Below are 19,832 nucleotides of genomic sequence, written 5' to 3' on the forward strand. Positions count from 1 at the left end.
AAGTATCAAGAATGTAGGACAGAGATTCTATATGTGAAAAAGCAGGTTTGGAGGGATATTCTGAAGGTTGGAGGAGCAGTGCCAAGGGAGGAAAGAGAAATGGAAGGTCATACAGTCAAACTGCCACCTTCCCATTTTGAGCACCATGCACGCACTTTGGGAACCGGATCCCTCAGTGACGTCATTCTCCAAGGTGTGGGGCAGTTTGCCTGTCAGTTTCACTCCCTTTTCTTTGCAGCTGAACCCAGAAATTCATCAGTGTCTGGGCATTTTGGCCAAATGGTAACAGGGTGCTTGCACCAAGTTATATTTCTTCTTAGGAAGTTTGCTGATAAGTAAAATTTGACATTTGCAAGACAATGGAAAAAATTCCACCTTCAGGCAGACTATTTATCAAAAGGCAAACAGTAATAATACCACGTTCCGCTTAGCTATTTCTCCTGCCAGGCTTAAGTACTGGGATCCAGGAGGAGGATTTGGTCTCAACACAACTGGAAAACATACCCTCCAAGACTAACATACACAGCTCAGTGAGCCAAAAGAATGACAATGCCCTCATCTAATCCTCAGCTGTTCTCTCGCGTCAATCCATGGTGTGTTCAACTCCAGCAGGTACTATTCTCCTCAGGGCTGAAATTATTTCCAGGTAGATTTTGTACTATCAAGTAGTTGCAAAGCACCTTGCTTCACATAATAGAAAATGTTGAAAATTGAATAAACGTATGAATGAACCACTGCGATGGACTGAATGGCTGCATACCTCCCAAATTCGTATGTTGAAGCCCTGACCACCCCATATTTGGAGATGGGGCCTCTGGGAAGTAATTCAGGTTAGATAAGGTCATGAAGGTGGGTCCCCCATGATGGGATTTGTGCCTTTATAAGAAGAGATGTTAGAGAGCTTGTGGCATGTGAAGATACAGCAGGAAGGTGGCTGTCTGCAAACCAGGAACACAGGCCACACCAGACACCAAAATGGCCAGCATCTTGCTCTTGGACTTCCCAGATTCTACAAGTATAGACATAAATTTCTGTTGTTTAAGTCATCCAGTCTATGGTGATCATTATGGAAGCCTGAGTAGACTAGGATGATGACTCACAGACAAGGAGTGATCACAGCCGGAAGGCCAAGGCTTGACAGAACTTAACTGGTACAGCAGCAGCAAGGTACCTATTTTTGATATAATCACGTTGCAAAACTCGTATTGGGGTATATTCAATATCATATTTGAGATTCCCTTTTGAAAATAATATTTTTAATGATTAAAAAGACAATGTTTGTTCAATGTAGAACATTTGAAAAGCATTAAAAGGGAAATAAAAACCACCTACATTCCCTCAGATACTCAGACAACCACTGTTGATGTGCTGATAAACATCCTCTTGAACTATTTTCTCTACAGAGAATAAAGCTGACAAGGAATGAGGTCTTCTGGGGGGTTTCTTCTGAACCATGACCATCACTGCACTCACAAAGTCACCCTAAAGAACCCCATCCTCTTACACTCACAAGGACATTACTGAGAAGTGGTTTTGTTTTCAGGATCCTAATATGGATATGCACATCCTATACTATCTATATAGAATCAACACTGGTTGCCTATAGGGGTGATTAGGGATTAACTGAAAGGAGCACAAGGAAACTTTCTGGGATGATGGAAACGTTCTATCTGTTATTTAGAGAATTGATTACATATTGTGTACACTCATCAAAACCTATCAAATTGTACACTTAAGATCTACAGGGGTGGGGGTGGAGTGAAGTGGAAAGACAAATACAACCCACTGGGTAACACCAATACTCATCATTAAAACATGTGCTCTGATGCATTTTTCCAAAGAATGTTCAAAAGGTGAACATTACTGAGCATGTACTACATACCAGGCTCTGGGCTAAAGGCCTCACATGCACCACTCAGGTGTGCATTTCTAGGATCTGCATTTTATCAATGAAGAAACTGAGGCTTATAGCGGTTACGTAACTTGCTCAAAATTACACAGCTCGGAAGTGGCAAGGCAGAACTGGAACCCAGGTCCCTCAAACCCCAGGAAAAAAAGTTATAATAACACGCATGCCTTTTGACTCAGCAGTAATACCTCCAGGAATCTGTTCCAAGAAAAGAATCAAAGACGGATCCAAACAGATGTGTACAAGGATATAATAAATTCACCATTATTAATAAATCAACTTAAAGGTACTATAAATTAAGTAGGTCCATATGGTAGACCACTCTGTATCATGTAATATTAGGTTTAAAAGAGAATGTAGATGACTTTCATGATGGGGAAAATGGTCATGACAAATTAAGTGAAAAAAAAATCAGGTTAAAAATGTATATATAGTATGACCTCAATTTTGTTTCTTTTTTTTTTTTTAAAGTAAATACATTTTAAAACTCTAAGGAGGGCTTCCCTGGTGGCGCAGTGGTTGAGAGTCCGCCTGCCGATGCAGGGGACACGGGTTCGTGCCCCGGTCCGGGAAGATCCCACATGCCGCAGAGCGGCTGGGCTCGTGAGCCGTGGCCGCTGAGCCTGCGTGTCCGGAGCCTGTGCTCTGCGGCGGGAGAGGCCACAACAGTGAGAGGCCCATGTACCCAAAAAAAAAAAAAAAAAAAAAAACTCTAAGGAAATATATCTGAAGAAAATGATTATCTTTCAGTGGTAGGGTTATAGGTTATTTAATTTTAAATTTTCAACAGTTACTGTATGTTACTTTTGTAATTAGAGGAGAATCAATTTTATTTTAAAAATAAAAAACACGGGGAAAATCATTGCTCTCACTAACGAATGTATATCCGTATACCCAAGACTGTATATACACATCTTTATGAGAAAAATATCTTTGTACAGCCCCTTAATAATTTTAGGGTATTGATGGTATTCGATAACTTACCCATAACTGTAAAAAAAAGTGAAATCACCAGGATTTCTAACATAGTCATATAGGTAAAATATACATGATAGGTTTAAGGAACTTACAAAACAATGTCTGGTTTGTAAAAATGATCTTGAAGCAGTTTTTACCTTTCCTTTTAGCAGAAAGGCATAAAAAAATGGAACAGATTACTGTTGAAGTCCTCTGAACACAGCAGACAGACCTGATGTAAATCTGAGAGGCATCAGAATCACCTAAAGCAGAAAAGTACACAACTTAAGTTTTCTACAAATCCTATGGATCTAAGTCATCCAGTGTAGAAGGGTCGTGGCAGAGACCACCACTGTTTCTCAAACCCAAGACCGTACAGCTCCTTTTGAAAGAACATGTGAAGAAACACTGACAGACATGTCTTCTCCTATGAAATATCTTTCACTTGAGAATTACAATCACAAGGAAGAAATTTTTTCTTTATAGTGAGTGAAAGACGTATGTTATCATCAAAATGAAAATCCAAAATTTTTAAATCCGTAAGAATTAAAACGATCATTTGAAAAATACTATTATGGATGCTCAAACATTCTTCTCAGTAGGTCAAATTCTCAAAAGGCATTCATTTATAAAACAAACAAACAAACAAAAAAAACTACCTTGATTTCTCAGCAAATCATGGGTTTGGACCAGTATAATAGTGCCGATAGATACTGGGTTAAAGAGGCATGGTCCCTGCTCTCACGAGGCAGCCCATACGCAGAGAGGCATAGGCCAGGAAGGATGCTGAGGGAAGGGTATTACAGGACACCGTGCGAGCAGAGAGGGTGAGCACCCAACCCAGACGGAGATGGGGGGCAAGGGGGTCCAGGAGAATTTCCCATTAGAGGTGACAATCTAAGCAGAGACTGCAGGGATCAGCAGGCATTCCCTTGGCAGAGAGAGGGAGAAGTGTTCCAGGCAAAGGGAAATGCATGTCCCAAGGCCTGGAGGATGGAGGAACTGGCACCTTCCTGGATTCAAACCTGAGGTGGGATGATAGAGTTCCACCACAGGCTGCATGACCTTGAGAGAGTTACTTCCCAGAGCCTCAAGTTTCCTTATCTGTAAAAGAAGGTTGACACCATTTCCTTGGAGAGATGTCATAAGAAGGCAAAATTAAATAGGTACAACTCCTTTACAGAGGTGTTTGTCCTCATGAGATAAATGCTCAGCACACATGGCTATTATTCTGTGTGGCAGAATCAGGGAGAGAGCTCGGATCATCTCCTCCGCTCTGCCCCATACCTCTCTGTCCAGCCATCCTTGACCTCGAAGAGCACATGCCCCTCCCACAGTGTCCCTGCCGTTCCTTCCACCCAGAATGCTTTTCCCCCCGTTATTCATAGAGAGCCTGTTTCCTCGCGTCCTTAGGTCTCTGCTCATCTGCTCAAAGAGCCCTTACAAGAGAAGCCTTTCTTAATCCTCTGTGTAAACAGTAAAACCATTCTCCTCAAACTTTATCTTCCCTGACATAGCTTTTTCTCCACGGAGTTTATCACCCCGACACTCAATATACTTACTTGTTGCTTGTCTGACTACCTGTGCTAGAATTTAAGCTCCTGGAGGGTAGCGTAGCTTTATTTCCAGAGCTTTGAACAGTGCCTGGCCCACGATGTGTACTCAACACCTAAGTGTGAAAGGAATGAGTAAGTAACCCAAGCTAGAGGGCGAGGCCTTCCTTTATTCTTCTTTTAGTCTCTGAAGGTGTGACATAAAGTTTTGCATTAAGTAGGCATTTGTTTAACTGTACAACTGAATCACTTTTTACAAATGGCAGTGTTCATCTGGTACCTAAAGATCAACGATTCTATTTTTAGAGCTTAGCAAATGAATCCAAGATTGTGTTTAATTATAATGAAGCAGTAGATTGCTGGATCAATTTGGTGGGGAATACAGCAAGACTGGTGGTCTGATTTCATTAGCCAGTGGAATCAATTAACACATATATCAATTAGTCCCAAATAACCACAGCCTTTGTTCATGCAAAGGTCAAACACGGATGATATATGCCAGGATCAGTATTCTGATCTAATAAGTGAAGTGCAGAAACAAAGTGTTTCAGGGCTGAAATTTCTTTCTGTCATTAATCTGGATCCTTGGAGAAACTGTACCAGGATATTTACTCCTGGTAAATAGTGATGGTCCAAAAATGTTCTTGAATCGCCCCTCAAATGAACAAAAGAAAATTTTGCTTCAATACCAGAAAAAGTAAACTCAAAATGAGTTCGACTGTTTCCCCTATACATTAGAGAGGCAGCTGACATTTAAACAAGATGCAACAGTATAGTCTTCAAGTTTTACAATATGTCCCCAGTGCTCCAGGGCTTCCTAAGGCAACTATCCTAAGGACTTATGATAACTACATGGTAACTATATTAACTATACATGATATCAAAATATGGCTAAAATGCAAAGAAAATTATTTGGCTTGAAAGGAAAGCATAATCAGATTTAGTTTACTGTAAAAAGATTGGTCCCCTTTCAGCTTTTGGCTCAGAGGAGGCCAGGGCGCAACTTTCTTCATTCATCCTGAATCCCGGTTCATCTGACACCAGCTGCCTCCACCATGCTGCCTAAGTTCAACCCCAACGAGATCAAAGTCGTATACCTGAGGTGCATTGATGGGGAATTTGGTGCCACACCTGCTCTGGTCCCCAAGATCGGCCCCCTGGGTCTGTCTCCAGAAAAGGTTGGTAATGGGCTTCCCTGGTGGTGCAGTGGTTGAGAATCTGCCTGCTAATGCAGGGGACATGGGTTCGAGCCCGGGCCTGGGAGGATCCCACATGCCGCGGAGCAACTAAGCCCATGAGCCACAACTACTGAGCCTGCGCGTCTGGAGCCTGTGCTCCGCAACAAGAGAGGCCGCGATAGTGAGAGGCCTGCGCACCGCGATGAAGAGTGGCCCCCGCTTGCCACAACTAGAGAAAGCCCTCACACAGAAACGAAGACGCAACACAGCAAAAATAAATTAATTAATTAATAAACTCCTACCCCCAACATCAAAAAAAAAATGTTTGGCATTTAAAACAAAAAACAACAACAACAAAAAAAGGTTGGTAATGACATCACCAAGGCAACTGGTGATTGGAAGGGTCTGAGGATTACAGTGAAACTGACCATTCAGAACAGACAGGCCCAGATTAAGATGGTACCTTCTGCCTCTGCCTCTGGTCATCAAAGCCCTCAAGGAATCACCAAGAGACAGAAAGAAGCAGAAAAACATCAAACAGAGTGGCAGCATCACTTTTGATGAGACTGTCAACATTGGCATGACAGATGTGGCATCTATCTTTAGCTAGAGAACTCTTTGGAAGCATTAAAGAGATCCTGGGGACTGCCCATCTGTGGGCTGCAATGTTGACGGCTGCCCCCCTCACAACATCATAGATGACATCAACAGTGGTGTGGTGAAATTCCCAGCTACAAGAACTACAAAGAAAAATAATTTAATAAAGGATTATTTGACGATCCCCATGCCTCCAAAAAAGATTGGTCTTCAGAGGGTTGATTTTTACAAGCCACAACTCCAATTTCTGTGAAGAATTCTCTATTTTTGAGGACGCATCACGAGCAAAGTTTCAGCTCAAGCCAATGCTACAGAGAAAGTGCAAATCTGCTGATAGCATGTATGCAAAGAATAATCTCTATCGACGTGGCATGTTTCAAGGAGCTTTCACATTTCCACCTGACTGGAGCTTCATCAACACCCTACAGGAAAGCTATGTCAATGGTACCCCATTGGACAGAAGGGCAAACGGGCTCAGAGTGTTCAGCCACCCACCCACATCCTCAGGACCAGTATGAAGCAGGGCTGGGACTAGCACCTAGGTCCTTCTGAAAACCAGGCCCAGCATTCTTTCAGTTCAAAGAATATATGCTGCCTCTCAAACTTACTTTAAAATAAGTGATGCTTTTCTATTTTTTTTTGTAGCATTATATTTTAAATGGAATTTTACTTTGGGGACACGTACTCTAAATGACGCAGTATATCAGTATTTTGTGTAACCACACAGCCAAATTTAGGCGGCTTCCCAATGGGGCCTGATTCCCTGGGGTTCTGTCTTTAGCTCAGTGTTCCATTTAAGACACTGTTGTTGGATGATCTCATCCAGTCCTATGATCTGAACTAACAGCTATGTCCTGATGACTTCCAAATATTTAGTTCCGGCCCCCCTTCACTGGGCTTCAGACTCAAACCCATCTGCCCATTTAGCATTTCCACTGGAATGTGTCTCAAGTACCTGACATCTTATGTTTCTAGTTCTCATCTTCATCTTCTGCTGAGATCTCTTCCAAGGCTCATGGTCTCTCCTAGCTAACGGTACCATCCATCATCTATTCAAACTTCTAACTAAATACCTACCAATGACCCCAGGTTTCTCATTCATGCCCTGGGTCCACCTAGACACTAAGCCCTGTCTGTTCTACTTGCTGGTATCTCATAAACGTATGCCCTTCTCCTCAGCCCTACCGTCAATATCTTAGTTCAGAGCCTCCTTATCTTCTTACCCAGAGCACCGTAACAGCCACAAACTGAACCTTCCCCTGCTGTCCACATGCACATGTCCACACACTCCCCCCACCCCTGCCAAATACATGTAAAACATAAATCCACTCACTCATGTCATGCAACTTGCTGAAAATTCTTCAAAGACTCTCCTTTACCTGCTACATAAAGCCAAATCTCCTGGTATGAAATCTGTACCTGACAGTGCAGGTTTTCTATCAAATAACTATTCTCCTTCTTTTTCCTTAATAAGAGAAACTCAATTTTTAGTTAGAACATAGCCATGTAGTAATTTCCTAGCCTTCACTGAAGCTAGGTACAGCCATGTGACCAAGTTCTGGACAATTCCATGGTAAGTATTGTGTGGAAGTTCAGGAAGGATCCTTAAAGAAAGCTGACTCAGCTGGAAGGAGTGCCCTTTGCCCTTCTTACTGCCTGGAACTGGAATACAGAGATGACTTCTGGAGCTGCAGCAACCATCTTAGACCATGAGGTGACCTTGGAGACGGCAGAATAGAAAAGATAGAAATCTGCGTCCCTGAGGACTCCATGGAGCTTTAATGGTAGAGCTGGACACCCTACCTCCAGATTCCTTACAGGGAAGAGAAATACATTTCTGTTTAGTTTAAGCCACTGTCATTTTATATTTCCTGTGACAGGCAATGGTGCCAAATCCTAAGTGATACAGAATTCATACTTCTCAAGAATGTTAAGCCTTGCATAACTTCATTTCTGTCAAGCCCTCTGGCCTTATTCTTCCACCATACTTCAACCTTTAGGCTCTAGTACTACCAAAATTCTAGTAGTTTTCCACTCCACCCACAGATTCACCAGGGACTTTCACACTTCTCAGATTTTGTTCAAGTCTGCGCCCTACCTAAACACCCTACTTAATTTTATTCAGCTTTTAACTTTCCACACTCAGCTCAGGCATCCCCTCCCATAGGAAGTTTGCCTAAATCTTCGTCTTAAGCTAAGTGGCCATGCTCTGTGCTCCCATAATGCCCTGGGCATACTCCAGTTTTGGAGCCCATTTGCTATTATTTACGGGCCATCTCTCCCACCCCACAGAAAGCACCTCAGAGGGCAGACAACACATCTACTCATTTTGTATCTATATCTCCTAACACAAGCGGGAGCTCAGTAATTAATGTTCTGAGCTCAACTGCATTTTCCTCACTGAAATGGAGCGAACAATATCACATGCTTCCGAATGTCTTGCTTAGCCCTTCAGGCCAGCAGTATGTGGAAGATTGAAACAAAATTTTCTAATGGCAATATTTTTTTTCTGGAGATGAAAAAACAAGCTGCAAGTGAGCCTTCCTAAGAAAACATCCATTCTGAGAAGCAATTTATTGTTTGGATGTTTCAGACTTGAATTCTTTCATCTGTTAACCGGGAACTCGGCACTAAGTAATCTTGTAGGTCTCATCTGGTTCTGACACTTTATAATTCCATTTTTGAAAACAAACACATAGATTTGGACACAAGAAACTCACTGTGAGTGAATGGCTCCTCCAGGGACTGACAACATGACTAGCCTTACCCAATTTTTAAATAAATTATTTATAAGGAGTGCCTAAAAAATCTCAAAGTCATCAGAGGACAGTGACCACGTTAGGATATTGAAACGTCAGTTGTGGGAAGATATGCCTCCTAAATTCCAACCACACTGGACTTCTCTAAAAGCCCTTGAGCTTGCCATGCTCCCTCCTGACACTGGGCACTTGCATTTGCTATTCCTTCTGTCTTGAACGCTCTTTCCTTCACTCTTTACTAGTTACCTCAGCTCATGAGTCACTTCCTTAGGAAAATCTTCCACCTTCCCCTGACCAGATTGAATCACCCGATGAGAGGTTCTCATTCATTGCAATGCATTCCTCTTCTTCACAGCACTGGTCACAGTTGTGATTTTCTATTAGTATGATTATGTGATTGATGTCTTTCTCCCTCACTAGACCATACTCTCCACAAGGCAGCACTTTTGTTTTTGCTTATCACAGTAACCATATCCTTGGCACAGAGTCAATGCTCAATAAATTCTTGTCAAACGTCCCCAAAGGCTGTGCAAGGGAGGAGAATAGGGGCTGATGAGTTTCATTCGGGGGACATGTCAAGCTATTTTAGTAAGTTGGAAATCCTCAGAGCTCCCCATCACACCTTTGAAAAAAGATCTCAGGAGTTAGGGATTGAAGTCACTTTCTGGTGACGGACGAGCAGGCACTGAATGAGCCCATCATCTGACAGAACATGCATAACAAGCTAAGAAGAGAGAAGGCAGGAATAGGACTAAAATGTTTGGAGCTCCAGTAATAATCCTGAGTGAGAGCTCACAGCCAAAATCCGAAGTGAAAGTTACTAATGTATTGAAAATCCCACGGCTAGTGCTTCCTGAAGAAACAAGGACTATATGAAGATAAAAACACGACAATTTGTGGCTGTCTTTGTGGCACACAGAGCAAGAAAGAGTAGACCTACTTCTTGGAGCAGAAAGAATGATGTTATCACATGGCAAAGGGAAAACAGAGCTCCGAAATTTGACTTTCAACTTTATCTAAAAAGACCACCTTTCTCACTAGAGTGAGTAGAATAAATACAAGTATAGAATCGAATTCCACTGTAGATAGGAGTCCAGAATTCCAGGCTCAAATGAAAGACATCTGGGGACTCTGAAACTCTGATAAATACTTAGGAGTAAGAAAGGTCCCCGGAAATGGGACTCAGACAGATCCTTGTGGTGTTGCCACAATTTTCAAGAGGGGGAAGAGCTAGATATCAGAGAACAATGACTCAAGCATATGATATTCACCATGGACCCAACACACAAGTTGATCTGGAAACAGATGACTTGTGAATTCTTTTTTTTATTTTATTTTATTTTGATGTGGACCATTTTTAAAGTCTTTATTGAATTTGTTACAATATTGCTTCTGTTTTATGTTTTGGTTTTCTGGCTGTGAGGCATCTGGGATCTTTGCTCCCTGACCAGGGGTCAAACCCTCACCCCCTGGTTTGGAAAGCAAAGTCTTAACCACTGGACCACCAGGGAAGTCCTGACCTGTGAATTCTTAAACATGAAAGCAATACTCACAGAGGTGGCCTCTCTCAGCATGGCCTCTCTAAGCAAAATGGTACTCAGCTAACTTCAGATCACACAGGTATGTGGAGTCAGCAAGGAACCTGATGGTCCCTTATGGTATCTTTGAGAAACAAGAGTCAGATGATATAGAGGTTGGTGTATTCATGCAGATACAATGTCTCACAGCTGTGCTCAGAGACTAGCTTGATAGATCTCATCTGGCAGGGAGATTGCTAATCTTTCCAAATTCTGAATTTATGGGGAAAAAAAGTCAAATTAGGTAGTGACTGTGCTCTAACTTGAGGAGAAATCAAAAGTGATTTTCTTTAAAAGTTAATGTACTGTATAAGTATATGAGTACAAAACAATATGTCAGGTCTGGCAGTCAGCCTCTGTGGCCAGTTCCACATCTGGACGATGGGAGGGCAAATTACCATTGATATCCATGCAGCCCGCATGATGAGAACTGCACAGGGCACAAAGCAGTCAGACGCATGAGTTGAAAAGTATACGTTGAAATGTGCTGTGTTCAAGTATAACCTGGGAAGGAGGAATCAAAACTTCAGCTGGGCTCTTCTATAAATTCTTCTTCACTCAACCTATTTTATTTTTTAATTTTTAAATTTTATTTTATTTTTGCGGTACGCGGGCCTCTCACTGTTGTGGCCTCTCCCGTTGCGGAGCACAGGCTCCGGACGCACAGGCTCAGCGGCCATGGCTCACGGGCCCAGCCGCTCCGCGGCATGTGGGATCTTCGGGGCACGAACCCGTGTCCCCTGCATGGGCAGGCGGACTCTCAACCACTGCGCCACCAGGGAAGCCCTCAACCTATTTTAGATACATTCCATGCTTTGTCAGAAACAGCAAATCCAACGTGTGCTTGCTGGCTTTGGGAGTTAGGTGTTGACACGTCAAATGATGTCTGAGTTCTCCCCTAACACAGTTTATGAAACACGATAGAGAACGGTGCCCATAATGCTGGCAGGCAGGTAAATGGGATGCGTGCCTCTTTGTTTTCCCCATTTCTGTAGGGCTTGACTCTGGAAAAAAGTCAGTGCCCATGTAAATTATTCATGAGCACTGTCTGGGATTCCAGTCAGCCAATAAGCCCCAGACAAAGGACTGAATAAGTCTTTTTTTCCCTTAGCAAAGTGACTGCTTATTTCGCAGCCCTCTCTTTTCTTGGTCTGTGGGCCACAGCAAGGCTCCAGACCTTCCAACCAAAGGCAAAGGGGCAGACTCTTTTCTTGCTGTAACTCCCAAGAGCTGGGCTTCTGTTCCTCCATGGAACGCAAGTGAACACATCTGAGAATCAGGGTCAGAACACAAGCAGAAAAGCACTCGAATGTAACTGGCCTGTCTCCTCTCACACAAGGCACAGTCCGCTGAGAGAGAGAAGAAAGGCATAAGGCACTACCTTCTAAAGTCCCATTTGATGATGACTTGCAAATGGTACCATCTTTGTAACTTGCTGCAAAAGAAACACCTCCCTCAGAAAAAAACAAAAACATAAAACAGCCAAACAACAGCTCTATTTGGAGAGATCACAGGCATCATTCAGGCATCATTCATCCTTTTAGCTCTGATAAAGGCCATCCCAGGACATGTATGATAAACAAGGCTGTCCTGTGCTCCCACATTTCTCACTGTGCTCTCTGGATCAAATTCACACCCTCTATGACCCAAATGTACCCTTTGCTCTCTGTGAATTACAAGGACTTGGTTTTCAAAGGCTTATCCTTAAAGACTCTGCTCTCAGGCCAGTACCCTGAATGGAATTAAATTATCCCATGAAATAAATCCACAGGATAAAAATAGCATTGGAATCTATCCTAATTAAATGTGTTCCCTTCAAAGTCAACCATATCAGTTAGAGCCTGAACATGGAATTCAAGTCAAAGAGTGAATTAAATTCTCAGATTTGAACCGCAATATCAAGAACTGAAATAAAATTTCTCAAGATGTGGGCTGATAACTGCTTCACCAGAAACCACATCAGGCTACAATGTCCATCCTCTATATTTCAAGACAAATGAAACAGGGAGATGGAGAGGCAGTCTCCATCTGACATCCCACACAGGTCATCTAGTATGTGCCTCGCATCAAGGTAATACAGTGCTTATGAAAAGCCTGAGTATTCAAGAAAATGATTTAGGCCTTACTGCTTTTCCCCACTGCTAGTCTGAATGTTTGTGTCCTCCCTCCCCCACATTATGTTGAAATCCTAACCTCAAAGGGTGATGGTATTAGTAGGTAGGGCCTTTGAGGGGTGCTTAGGTAATGAGGGTGGGGCCTTGATAAATAGGGTTAGTGCCTTATAAAAGGGGTTCCAAAGAGATCCCTGGCCCCTTCCACCACGTGAGGTCACAGTGAGAAGGTACCAGCTAGGAGCCAGGAAGAGGGCCCTCACCAAACATGACCATGCTGGTTCTTTGATCTTGGACTTCTAGTCTCCAGAACTATGAGAAATAAATTTCTGTGGTTTATAAGCCACCTAATCTGTGCTATTTTGTTACAGCAGCCTGAATGGACTAAGACACCCATTCTGCCTCATTTTCACAAATCAAAGTCACCCTATCACCAAAAGGGGAGTAAGAAACCCACTCTTCAATGGGTTTACGTGACAGTTTACTTTAAGGTTGTACTCTAAGCCTTCAAGTCTCTCCTGAGGAGACAGTATAGCCCAGTGGTTAAAAACGTAATTTGAATTCTGGCTTCACTACCAGTTAATAGTCTGGTTATTAACTCATTTGAAGATTAGTAATTCATCTAAGTAACACAAGTAATATTATTGTTGTATAATACCATTGTTGGGAGGATTAAGGGAGAAATTCAGGTCAAGTACTAGGCCTGTAACAAGTACTCTGTTTAGCTCTTGTTGCCATTGTTAATCTTTTTAAATTTACAACACAAGTTCCTGTCAAATAGGGAAGTGATTACTCTTAAAAATTAAATGTGGGGAAGGCTCTCCCTGGGCTAAACAGAGCAGAGATGGGTAGCTAAAGCAAGGAGAGGAGAACAAATGTGGAACACACAGCCCAGAGTCCGATACCACCACCAGGAAGGACCTAGAACTCCCTCCAGCACCAGAGATCATGTCAGCAACCACCACCAATCATGCGCTGGGCGGAGGGCTGAGACAGGAGAAACGCCCTGCTGGAGCCGCCAGGAGAACATCAAGTCCTGGTTGAGAAAGCTCAAAGCACAGGCCATCCAAAGTGACCTGGGGCCGCCTCAGGACTTAGGAATGAGCGGAGATTCCTTAGGACCTTCAAGGGACGACCCCACTGCTGCCTATCCAGCCTGGCTCCCCGTGCTGTCCCCCCCTTCTACTTCACAGCGGGGGCTGTGACAGAAGAGCTGTGTCTACTTGAGGTTTCATGTTCTACAGTGCGAATTCACTAGAAGACATTTCTGCGCAGTGCCTGCTCTACCTTCTTGTTTTCCCACTTCTTTCTGGTACCATCGACCAGTCCTACTGCATTCTTTACTGTCTCACTTCTCTTTTCCTACTTTTTTCTCCCAGGGTACTTAGGAATATTCAGTTTTTAAAGCTCTCTCACACTTTAATAATGATGTTCATGCTGTCACGAGCTCACGAAAGGAAGAGCCTTTAGCAAGCTAATAAACAATCAGGAAATTCTTTCCTTCAACATTCATGTGCCTAACATGAGACAGAATTTTTCTCAAGGGAAAGAAACAATTGCTTCTCAAGAGGGGGAAAAAAAAGGAGTATGTGTGGCAACTAAGTCATAATGTGATGTAAAGAGCAGGATGACATTTTCAACAGAGGAAAAAAGGGAAATTTAAGAATAAAAATGATCTAACACTCACTATTACATTTTCCACTTTACTCAGCTTTGTGTCTGACTAAAGTTTAATTTGATCTCCCCTGAGCTCTGAGATCTAACAACATCAACCAGATTTCAAGCCCATTTAACGTATGATATATTACGATCAAAAGACTGTGTGTCATGAAATGGAATCAAACAATATTTGGGAGGGGGCTTCAAGTGATAGGTATCATCAAGCAGGAGGACACTGCCATCAGCAGGTCACCTCTTGGCTCCTGGACTGGTAAGCCGCAAGCTCATTGGACTGTGATTCCTAATCACAGCAATTTAGGGCAAGAGGCATCCATGCTCTGCAGTTCAGGCATGGATTCTGAACATGGAACGAATCACTCTCAAGGTTAAAACAGAAAAAAGAGAGCAGCCACGTGTTCAGCCCTTTGCAGGGTTTGGCCTTAGAAAACTCCAGCCGAACAAGTTCTTGAACAGTCTCTTCTGAGACTCTCAAGCCTATTTTACGAATACCACACGGGGGCAGGTTTTAGTTCGCAGGCATTGTTAATCGCTGTGTTATTCATTCATTCTAATGGACACACAAAGCTCGGTGAATTTAATTCCAAAACCATTTCAATTGTTCATCATGAGAAATGGAAGGACGGGTTGAACAGGGGAATGAACCAGGGATGAATCATGAGAGGGGTTACCAGCAACCAAAACTCACCTATAGATGATTCCTTTGTCGTGTAGGAACATAAGCGCCGAAATGATTTCTGCAGCATAGAAACGAGCTCGTGCCTCATCAAAACGACGTGACTTCTGAATATGAAACATCAAGTCGCCCCCGTTCACAAACTCCATCACAAAAAACAGACGATCCTGGGTACAAACACAAAAGAGACAAAAGAGGATCCAACGTGGTGTAGCCATTAGCCTAGAATTCAGTCAGCATCACATGACCCTGGGCTCCGGCGTGGGGAGAAGAGGTTGTTAAATGGAGGTACTCAATGGAACATCCTGACAGCGGGTCAGGGCAAAGCAGGAGGGTCTGGTGGATTAAATCCTTGGGATGGTGGGGATGGGGGCTAGGTGGTGCTAGTAACGTCTGGATCTCCTTTAAGTAATTCCACACAACCTTGAATTTCTGCATTAAATAAAAAGTAGAGAGGCTTTGGTTCTAGTTTTAGTTCTGCACTTTAAACACTATGTACCCTTGAATTTAACTTTTTTTGGATGTTCAACATTAATAAGGTGAGGATGATGATGTTATCTCTACCAGAATCGTTGAGTTTTGTAAACTGGAAGAGAGAAGCATAAATCAAAAAGTGCATGCCTTTTTGTCTGGAACATGTAGGGTTAATCACAGCAAGTAAGGGACATCTGATAGGTCCTCACACCTGGGCGGAGAATAATCACAGAGAAAGGAAAACATTTTTGACAAATCAGCCAGACAACAGTCTAATGACAGCCTCAGAGTTGCCTCAATGTTAGAAATTCTATTTGGCCCCTCAGAAGGTTCCTGAATCAGAAAAGGCAACTTAAAGTCAAGTGAGATGCTGTCTCCATCTGGAAGGAACTCTAACCTAGCAGGTGAAATGGGCTCTTAGAAGTCACTGTTGCAGTCAATGTACTAAGTACTGTGCAAGTGTTATGAATAAAGCGCTATGGAAAGTAACACTGCTTAATGGAAGAAGTGTACAAGTCTCCATTAAAAAGTGATTCTCCAAGATGGACAGCATAAAACGCTTTGCTTCAGGAACCTCTGAGACCAATGGACTTCCTCATTCCCTCTCATTAGCATTTATGGAGTCCCAAGTTAGCCAGTGCTGAATTAGGTGATGGGGACCCAACAGAGAGTAAAAAAAGGCACAAAACAGACACAGTCTCTATCCATAGAGAGTCTAGTGTGGGAGATACACATTACTTTAAAAAAGCCACAGAGTCACATAAACAGGCAAATGTACAAATTCTGGTCAATGCTGTGAAGGAAAAGTGGAGGAAGCAACGATATTGTGTCATCCGCTTGGGGGGTCAGGGGAGGTCTCTCTGAGCAAGTGATGTGGGAGCTGAGACCTTCCAAATGAGTGCAATCAGGGCCAGTGGTCATCCTTTTGGAGGGTGGGAGGGTGGGAGGTCATTTTGTAAGGAAACTGGTATCTTACCAATTCACAAAGGATGTGTATACGCACACAGAAGCCATCCTTATTAGTGGTTTCAGGTGCTGCCAGCTCTGTTTGGCATTGCCATGCATTCACAGCTGAATGGTGGACAGAGATTGTGTCTGCTGTCGTTCATCTCCTGATCCAGCACTGGTTTAATCAGGCCCTTCCCAATCAGAAGACACTACAACTTATGACCTCCTATGCCCAATTTTAAGACAAACCTTAATTAGAAGGAAAAAAAAAATCCTCTGGGTCTATGAAACGTCTCTTTCTGCTAATGAGAAGCAAGAATTTAAGAGTGAAGATGGAATGGCAAGACTCACGCACACAAAACCCCAAACCAAACGTCAATAAAACAACTCTTCAGGTTGACCAATATAAGCCAACAGAATACTAGATATATCAAGCCGTCTGACTAAGCTAATGGCCTTCACGTGAGCGTGACTGACCAGGGGGAGAGGCCGAGTTGGGTGGGGCGAGCTTGGATGAGCAATGGGGTTCGCTATTTTCTGTACGGGGAGGGCTCGGGTGGAAGGAGCAGGTTAGCAGTGGGCGGGGCAGAGGGTAAGCACGTGATAGAGACGGGTCTAAGAGCTGCATCCGCATGAGAAATTGTTATGCCGACGCTGTGTTCATTTGGAGGGGCCTCAGGGGGCCCGGATGAACCCCCCAGGCGGTAAAGCTGCCTCAATCCATCCCTCAGCAAGAAGGTCCATCTGATACATTTCTGTCATCTGGCCGGTTCACCTTTGCATGGCTGGGACTGGCAGTCACATGAATTCCAACAGCTTGAAATATCTGGTTGCTAGAGCTGGGTCAGTAGGTACGTGGCTACCCCTTAGGCTGCTGGAAGTCAGCGGGGGTTAGCAAGAACGTCTAAGGCAGTAGGCATCAAGATGAGGGCATTCCAAGGGAAACTGCATCCATTCCTAGTTCCCTCCTAAAATAATTCTCATAATCTCAAGTCTGAAAAGCCAGACCCTGGGCTAAATTCCAGATCTGGGGAAGGACATAACTGCCTTCCCTCCCCAGTCATGCTTCTCTGTCTCGGCCCCACCACCTGCCCCGGCGGCAGATTTCTCAACTAATGCACGGGTTCCTGGGAGGCGTGCACGCCTGGCACGCACAGCAAGAGGTCATAAGCTTTAGAACTGCGAAAATATGCGTTATTTTTCACCCAGAGTCTCATTTCTAACTTCCTGTCTGGCACCACCTAGAACAGAGGGTACAGCTCCCAGCCCTCGGGCTACACGCAACTCTTTAAGCAAGCAGGAAGGGAGAACGAGCCAGGAGATACCAGGACACTTTAATGAAAAGTAATAGTCCATCTTACCAAAGACCTACAATAATGTCACAAGGTAGAAAACTAAAAGCATGTTTATCAGCTAGCAAAATGCGTTTGCTGTGAAGAGACCTTCTGTTTACATACAGTTCTGTTCACTCTATTTTAGAATGTCTGCTGCCAAGGCAGTTCAAATTAGGTAGCAATTTCTCCATGATTTCTTTTGTAGAGGCGGAGCTAAATGACAGAAACATCCAGCTTTTAGCAAAGATTCACTCATAGTGGGGGTGAGTGAGAAGCCATCCTCAGCAATGAACTTTCATTAAACCTGTCCTCAGGTGGGGCTTCTAGAAAGTGCACAATAAACAGTAGCGGCTGCTGGTGGTGGCTGTAATGGTGAAGATGTTTTCAGTTAGAAAAAAAAAAAAGATCATACCCATGAATGTGCAGAATTATTTCAGTTACAGCCAAAGATGCAGATATGCACAGAAAAGACCAAACAATACCTATGTATGACAAGTCAGCTTTCAGTTGTGAGATCTTGTATGTCATTTATCTCTTCTTTATACTTTTCAGTATCTCTGAAGGTTTCTTTTTAAAAAAAATTTTTTTATTAAAAAAACTTTTTTTGGCCACACGGTGCAGCTTGTAGGATCTTAGTTCCCCGACCAGAGACTGAACCCGGGCCCTCGGCAGTGAAAGCGTGGAGTCCTAACCATTGGACCTCCAGGAAATTCCATCTGAAGGTTTCTATGATGAGTGTGCATTATTCTTATAATTAGAAACAAAGCAAAGTCACCTATGGCTTCCTCCATATTTCCCTAATTTTCATCTGAAAGATGAGAGATTGGGAAAGTGCAATTTTGAGACTGTCTTAGAGCAGGTACTTAGGCAGTGGGAGGTGGGATTAGGAAAGCAGTTGCAGAAAGAGGGGTCTTCACATCCCTGGCTGCCCATTATTCAGGGCCCCTAATAACGACCCTCTCCCTTCATAGCCATTCTGATGCCTGATATAACCAGGCCATCAGGCTTGTTGGAATCACATCCAAAATGAGACTCGGCAGGCTCTGGTTTGGGTCCCAGGGCTCCACTGAGAGGAGAGGGTCTGAGTTCTGGCACACAGGCTTCATAGAGTCTACTGAGTCCTTCAAAGACTTTTTTTTTTTTTTTAATACTACTCTATTTATTTATTTTTGGCTGCACGTGGCCTCCTCATCGTGGTGGCTTCTCTTGTTGCCGGGCACGGGCTCTAGAGCGCAGGCTCAGTAGTTGTGGCGCACGGGCCTAGTTGCTCCACAGCATGTGGGATCTTCCCGGACCAGGACTCGAACCCGTGACCTAACCACTGCACCACCAGGGAAGTCCCCTCAGAGACCTTTTATGCTTGCTTTAAGGGTCTCAACAAGGAGGAATACACGTTTACTGAGCACACAGTATGCCAGGCCCTGGGTGGGGGCCAAGTATCATAAAATGAACGAGAGCCCAGGCCTGCTCTCAGGAAGCTCTGGTAGCCGGAGCACATCAGCCCAGTGTGCTAAGCACAGTAGAGGGGCACAGGGGGCATCATGCAGAAACAGAGCAGGGACACCGGAGCAGCCTGGAGGCTGGGGTGGGGTTGGGGGAAAGCTTCGAAGAGGAGCCGATTCACCAGCCTTGAAGGATGAGGAAGCACGAGTCAGGATGGAGTGGGATGGAGGGGGCAGGAATCAAGGTGAATGAACAGCTGAAGCGTCAGGTGTGAGGCACGGTGTCGTGAGTGCAAAGGGGGATGTTCCCCAGGTGCTGAGGCTGCTTTCAGGGTCAAGTGCTGGTACAAAAAGCCAAGGCTGGGCTTCTCTGGTGGCGCAGTGGTTGACAGTCCGCCTGCCGATGCAGGGGGTTCGTGCCCCGGTCCGGGAAGATCCCACATGCCGTGGAGCGGCTAGGCCCGTGAGCCATGGCCGCTGAGCCTGCGCGTCCGGAGCCTGTGCTCCTCAACGGGAGAGGCCACAGCAGTGAGAGGCCCGCGTACACCCCCCCCCCAAAAAAAAAAAAAAAAAGCCAAGGCTAGTTAGGAAGCTTCCCTTCACCCTATCCGCAGGTCACCCACAGCTGAGAACGGGGCGT

At 44.0% G+C, this 19,832-nt stretch overlaps 1 protein-coding gene and 1 pseudogene across 1 annotated transcript in view; one reads left to right on the top strand and one right to left on the bottom strand.

Moving 5' to 3' along the window:
* Window positions 1-19,832, bottom strand: part of PRKCH (protein kinase C eta) — a 223,433-nt gene that overhangs the window by 48,494 nt on the left and 155,107 nt on the right. The window contains exon 10 of the mRNA XM_067734003.1: window positions 15,007-15,161. Coding sequence (XP_067590104.1) covers window positions 15,007-15,161 — 155 coding nt within the window. The remainder of the gene's footprint in view (window positions 1-15,006; window positions 15,162-19,832) is intronic.
* On the top strand, window positions 5,460-6,447 carry LOC137206847 (large ribosomal subunit protein uL11-like; annotated as a pseudogene).

This window comes from Pseudorca crassidens, chromosome 1 (genome assembly GCF_039906515.1).
Source record: "Pseudorca crassidens isolate mPseCra1 chromosome 1, mPseCra1.hap1, whole genome shotgun sequence".
In the NCBI taxonomy this organism is placed as follows: domain Eukaryota; kingdom Metazoa; phylum Chordata; class Mammalia; order Artiodactyla; family Delphinidae; genus Pseudorca; species Pseudorca crassidens.